This window comes from Castanea sativa, chromosome 2 (assembly GCF_040712315.1).
Source record: "Castanea sativa cultivar Marrone di Chiusa Pesio chromosome 2, ASM4071231v1".
Lineage (NCBI taxonomy): Eukaryota > Viridiplantae > Streptophyta > Magnoliopsida > Fagales > Fagaceae > Castanea > Castanea sativa.
The window spans coordinates 17,764,680-17,770,679 of record NC_134014.1 but is presented as its reverse complement, the minus strand read 5'-3'; the positions used below and the strand labels follow the sequence as shown (position 1 = coordinate 17,770,679).

Sequence of the window (6,000 nt, the reverse complement as noted above, 5' to 3'; positions counted from 1 at the left end):
AAAAACTAACGCGGCTACCCTCCCCCACATGATATAGAATCTAGCTAAAGAACTTCTCTATTCCTACTGTAATACTCCTCCACATCCCACACCCGTGAGCACCTCTTACCCCTCTAGTACACCGGCCTCCTCTTGCCTCCCCATATTTATCTACTATAACCTGACGCCATAATCTATGTTTTTCTTTCCCAAAGCGCCACAACCACTTCCCAAGCAAAGCCTTGTTAAACAGCCCAACCCTTCATATTCCCAAACCACCACATTCAATTGGCAAGCATACCTTATCCCAAGCAACTAAAAGGATACTTAAACACATCCTCTGAGGCCCCCCAAAGGAAATTCCTTTGAATCCTTTCTATTCTTGCTGCCACAGCTTGAGGGATAGTAAACAACAATAAAAAGTAGGTGGGAAGACTCAATAGGGTACTCTTTAACAAAGTAAGCCTACCACCTTTCGACAAATAAAGTCTTTTCCATCTAGCTAGCTGTTTCTCCATCTTTTCTATAATAGGATTCCAAATTGATGAATCCTTATAATGTGCCCCGAGAGGCATGCCCAAATATCTCATAGGCAGTGTGCCCACCTTGCAGCAAAGGATACGAGCCAAACCATTCAAATTTCCAACATCACCAACAAGAACAATCTCACTCTTGCCTACATTAACTTTCAAGCCTGCAATAGCTTCAAAGAAGATCAACACCATCCGCAAGTATAATAACTGTTCCCTAGAAGCATCACAAAACAAAATAGTATCATTAGCAAAAAGAAGGTGAGAGATATGGATACCCCCATGTCTATGGGACCTCGCTTGAAATCCACAAAGAAAACCACCATTTTCTGTCCTCTTCAACAATCTACTCAACACTTCCATAACCATAAGAAATAAAAGAGGAGACAAAGGATCCCCTTGGTAAAGACCACGAGAATTATCAAAAAAACCCACAAGAGATCCATTAACCAGAACTGAGAATTTAACTGTATAGATGCACGCCTTAATCCACCTACTCCACCTTGCTCCAAAGCCCATCCTTTCCATAAGGTAAAATAGTGCATTCCAGTTCACATGATCATAAGCCTTCTCAATGTCCAGCTTAATTATAACACCAAGAATACCACTCTTCAACCTGCTGTCTAAGCATTCATTGGCAATTAGAACCGAATCAGGAATTTGTCTCCCTCCCACAAAAGAATTTTGAGAGTCGGATATCAATTTATCCAAAACCCCTCGGAGCCTATGAGCCAACACCTTAGCCAAAAGTTTATATAGGCTGCCCACAAGACTTATAGGACGAAAGTCTTTTATATTTACTGCATTAGTCTTCTTGGGGATCAAGCATAGAAACGTGGCATTAAGAGATTTCTCAAAAACACACTGGTTGTGAAAATCTTTGAAAAAAGCCAATACATCCCCTTCTAACACACTCTAGCATTTCTAATAGAAAGCCATAGTAAACCCATCTGGCCCAGGAGCCTTATCGCCTTCCACCTCCTTAAGAGCCTCAATAATCTCCTCCTTCTCAAACTCTCTCTCCAACATGGACCTCTCAGTTTCGTCTAGACAAGTGAACTCTAACCCATCAATGGTAGGTCTCCAAGCTTCCGGTTCCTGATATAATTTCTTATAAAAATCCACCACCTGATCCGCAACATCTGACTCCTCCTCAAAGAGAACGCCATCCACCTGCACTCCCCTAATCTGATTGGTTCACCTATGGGAATTGGAAATTCTATGAAAGAACCGTGTGTTGTTATCACCTTCTTTGATAAAAAGAGCCTTGGACTTCTGCCTCCAAGAGATCTCTTCCAAAGAAGCCATAAAATCTATATTTGATTTAACCACCAATCTTCTAGCCCTGTCCTCTTGAGTCAACACCGGCATTTCTTCTCTCTTGTCAATGTCTAAGAGCTCGGTTAATAGACTCTTTTTTCTAAAAGCTACATCTCCAAAAACATGCTTGTTCCAATGCTTCAAATCCCTTTTAAGGGCTTTCAACTTACAAGCTAGAACGTAACTTGGAGGTCCCATGAAATGATAACCATTCCACCAATGACGAACCTTATCCACAAAACCCTCCACCTTTAACCACATAGTTTCAAATCCAAAAGGGCTCTTCCCGCTCGACATACCACCTGCCTCCACTAACAGAGGACAATGATCCGACACCACCCTAGGGAGAGTCCTTTGAGTCGCATCAAAGAAATGTTCTTCCCAATCTGCTGACATCAAAACTCTATCAAGTCTGGACATAGAAGGACTACCATAGTCTCGAAACCAAGTATATTCACCTCCTACCAAAGGCAAATCAATCAGCGAATGTTTACAAGACATTTTGATTCACAATTTGGCATGTAGGACAGTTGTGTAAACAGTTGCACAAACTTGTTTGGACTCAAATTATGGGCCAAAAAAAAAACCAGAAAAATAGAGAAGTAAATAACACTTAATAAGGTTTGAATCAAGGAAAAGAGTGGAAATAAAAATCAGCTAGGTTAGAACCCTAGATGGCTGTGAAAACTAACCTTCACAAACCAAAAGTTTCCCATATCTAATTTCTAATTGAGCAAATTTGTTGTAAGATAAACAAATACACTCCCTAATTCTAGTTACCAAAACTTATATATAGACATATCAGCTTAACATTCCCATAGGTGAATGAGTACTGCAATAATTTAATATACTCCCAACACCCAACCAGTCTGACTTTTTGATTAAATTAGCCCTAATCTTCTTCTTGTACTGATGAACCTATAACCTCAGGCTGATTGCTGCCGCATCTTAAATAGTACAAAGTTCCGTCATTCACCCATACAAATGCAGATTGTTTCCTGATAAATATAAAGGAAATGCAGAATTAAAGCTATTAGAAATTAATGTCAAGAAACTTGAGCATATTTAGAATTTCTGGTATTATTTAACATCTTGGTTATTATCAACGAAAAAGGTTAAACATGGATAAATAATTGTTTTTATCTTTTTTATAAGTGACTTTTAGCCCAAAGAAGACGGCAAAGGGCTGATTCAAACTTTAATAAATTAATGAGTATTTAAAATTGTAAATTATAAAATCACACATATACAGCCATGTCTCCTCGTCTAGATTTTTATGAATTGCCATCTCCAAGAACCTGTGTCCATGCTAAAATGTGACAGTTATCCATACCCACAAATCATAGCAAAATATTTGTAGCTTAGATTGATATCACTGGTGAAAAAAGACAAGACTATTCTAAAAAATTTATATATAGAAAGATATGTTTAAGGGGGGAGAAAAATTATATATGTATACATATGTGTGTGTGTGTGTGTGTGTGTGTGTATTAGGCTTGTAGTCATATAGTATGAGTCTCACCTATACAACTGGATGCACAAACATGTTATTGTATTTTCAACTTCTGAGATTCCTTTAGTGCTTCCTATTATCATTTCTTGTCCCACTTTTTTCAGTTGTAAATAATAAATTTTCTGATCTTAATGTATTTTAAATAGGTTCTGCAATCACGAACAAATCCAATTTTTGTGTCATGGAAAGGCGGAGTGGTAAGTCAAGTGCACACTGCTGTTCTCTTTTATTCTAGTATCCCATTTTTCTTGTAGTTGGTCCTTATGAAGTTGATTTTGATTAAATTCTGTGTTTGTTTTCTGCACATGTTGACTGCAGTTTGTGTCTTTATGATTGGCTGATGAGATATTTTGATTGAATATCTCAATTACTTTCTGTGTGCTATGATGGAATACATGCCAAATTAGAATATGAGAAATATTATCTGATAGTTCCCGGTGGAATACATGGCTCCATAGAATATTAGAAATATTTTCTGATAGGTCCCAAACAAATATGATTTGGATGACCTATTTGCAATAAATATTATAAATGGCAGAATAAATGGCAAGACTGAACATTTAACAAACTTCAATAAATGCGAAATTCAGGAAATATCAAACTTGTACAATGAAAGTGAGAGTACTTCTTTTGGGATGGCTTGGAGAGTAAGCTTAATGTGCCTCATCTACTCCCCTTCTTCCTCTAATTTCTTATGCGAAATACAGGAAATATCAAATATGTATGATGAAAGGAGAGTACTTAAATGGCTTGGAGAGCACACATAATGGGCCTCATCTACTCTTCTTTTTCCTCTAATTACTTAGCGGAAAAGTTTAAAAAGAAGAAGAAGAAAGTTATTTAATATGGGTGAGGTAGGGGTTGCTTTTGCCAATGAGCTATTGCTCAACTAACTCTTCCTCCTCCCATAATAATAGGATGGAAGGTGAGGTCGTGGATTCAAGACCCATTGGGTGCATGTGTAACTTACCATTAAAAAAAATAGCGGTTGCATTGTTCACACATATGTGCAATGATGAAAAACAAGATAATGACACTTGTTCTTCTTTAGGATTAATGCAGTTATTTGTTTTATTTTGCAAGTTTGAGATAATCCAATTTAATATAGTTAGACTATTTTCATAAAAATGCAAATTTTGGTGAAGTTCCCAAAGTGATCAAACTTGACATATTTATTTGAAAAGAAAATATTATATGACGAAGATGAAGTGAATGACCTTAACGCTGAATTATGTAACTATTGAGAAATGAATACAAGGGCCAACCGACCACCCCCCTCTTTTGGGGGTGAGCTTGACTTCCTCTGGCAAAAAAGAGAAATGGATATAAAGTTTAACCTACTTTTATTGCTCCGATAAAATGAGGTTTAGATAAGATATCAGAATATAATATTTGAGGAATCAGGTTGATTAATGGAAGCAGTCAATAACTTATAATATCTAAATCTGTAAATTTGTGTCAAACAGTGAACTTTTGAAAAGAGAAGTTCGTTATTAGAGATACCAGTGTTAAGGAGTCAAAATTATGTAGAAATTTTGCTTCCCCGAGTTTTTACCTATATTGGAGTTGTGCTTGCACCATTTGACAAAAAGTATCTCATGTGTTGGATATATGCATAATTCCTCTCACAACGTAGATCCCATGCAGTTGTGGGGTCCACACACTATAAGGATAACGATGCATAAATTTAATGTATGAAATCCTTTTAAGAAATCCTTTATGTCACATCTTAATGACAGATTCTCGGGATTCTTGATTTCGGCCGCGATGCTTGGATACATCGAGAAGACTGGATTCGCAATGGAATTCATATTGGCAATGGCAGAAAATACAAGGACTCTTACTTCCTTCAAGCGCAAGCAATGTGTTACATAAACTCCTGAAAGGTGACAGGCCCTCCTGCTGCTTTTTTATACATGTTCATGATAGATGGTGCATTTTGCAACTTTCAAGCAAAATTTAATCAATGTTTTTAGAATTCCTTCTCCCATTATTTACTGGGTTCACTTTAAACTTGCAGGTTTGACTGTCAGACTGCCCTGGAGGGATTTAAACTGTGTTATGTGTGTTTGTGTACAGTGGAAGATTGATGCTTGCTTACTGTAAGGATTAAATAGCCCAGCTTAAAAAAGAGAGTATCATAATTTTTTTTTTAAAGCCAATGTATGTTCAGTTCTATTCTTCACTTGCATGCAAAATTGAAGTTTTGCTCTTTTGGAACCTCAAAGCTACCAGGTACTCAGATAGAACAAACCTTAAACCCAGGCTTTTGATTGATTTTTCCTTCTTCTAACGAGTACCAGGATAGTGACCTTAATCTGAGGCCAATTTTTTTCTCCTCAAAGTTCAGATCACCTGGATCATAGGGATTACAATCTATTACAAATTTTTTTTTTGGGACTAAATCTAATGCTTTAAAACTTGGCTTTTATTCTTTTGAACAAATACGACCCATGTTATGTAACCAGAGCATGCGAATGAACCAGTAGAACTAGCCAGGGGCTGGCTAGCCTCTTGCATACCGACGGGACAAACTTAGCGGATGAGGTTCAGTTGGGATTATTATAGACACCTTGTTGTCCTTGCGTGTCAATATACGGTGCAAAAGGGTTTGATACGTTTGAATTTGATTATGTTCAAATAATGCCAACAATGAAA

The 6,000-nt window shown here is 37.1% G+C and overlaps 1 protein-coding gene across 3 annotated transcripts in view; it reads left to right on the top strand.

The window, feature by feature from the left end:
• Positions 1-5,567, top strand: part of LOC142624368 (actin-related protein 9) — a 23,831-nt gene extending 18,264 nt beyond the window's left edge. For all 3 annotated transcript variants that reach the window (XM_075797927.1, XM_075797926.1, XM_075797928.1), the window contains 3 exons: positions 3,489-3,539; positions 5,082-5,228; positions 5,363-5,567. In XM_075797927.1, coding sequence (XP_075654042.1) covers positions 3,489-3,539; positions 5,082-5,225 — 195 coding nt within the window. In that variant the 3' untranslated portion in view covers positions 5,226-5,228; positions 5,363-5,567. The remainder of the gene's footprint in view (positions 1-3,488; positions 3,540-5,081; positions 5,229-5,362) is intronic.
• The last annotated feature ends 433 nt before the right edge of the window (positions 5,568-6,000 follow it).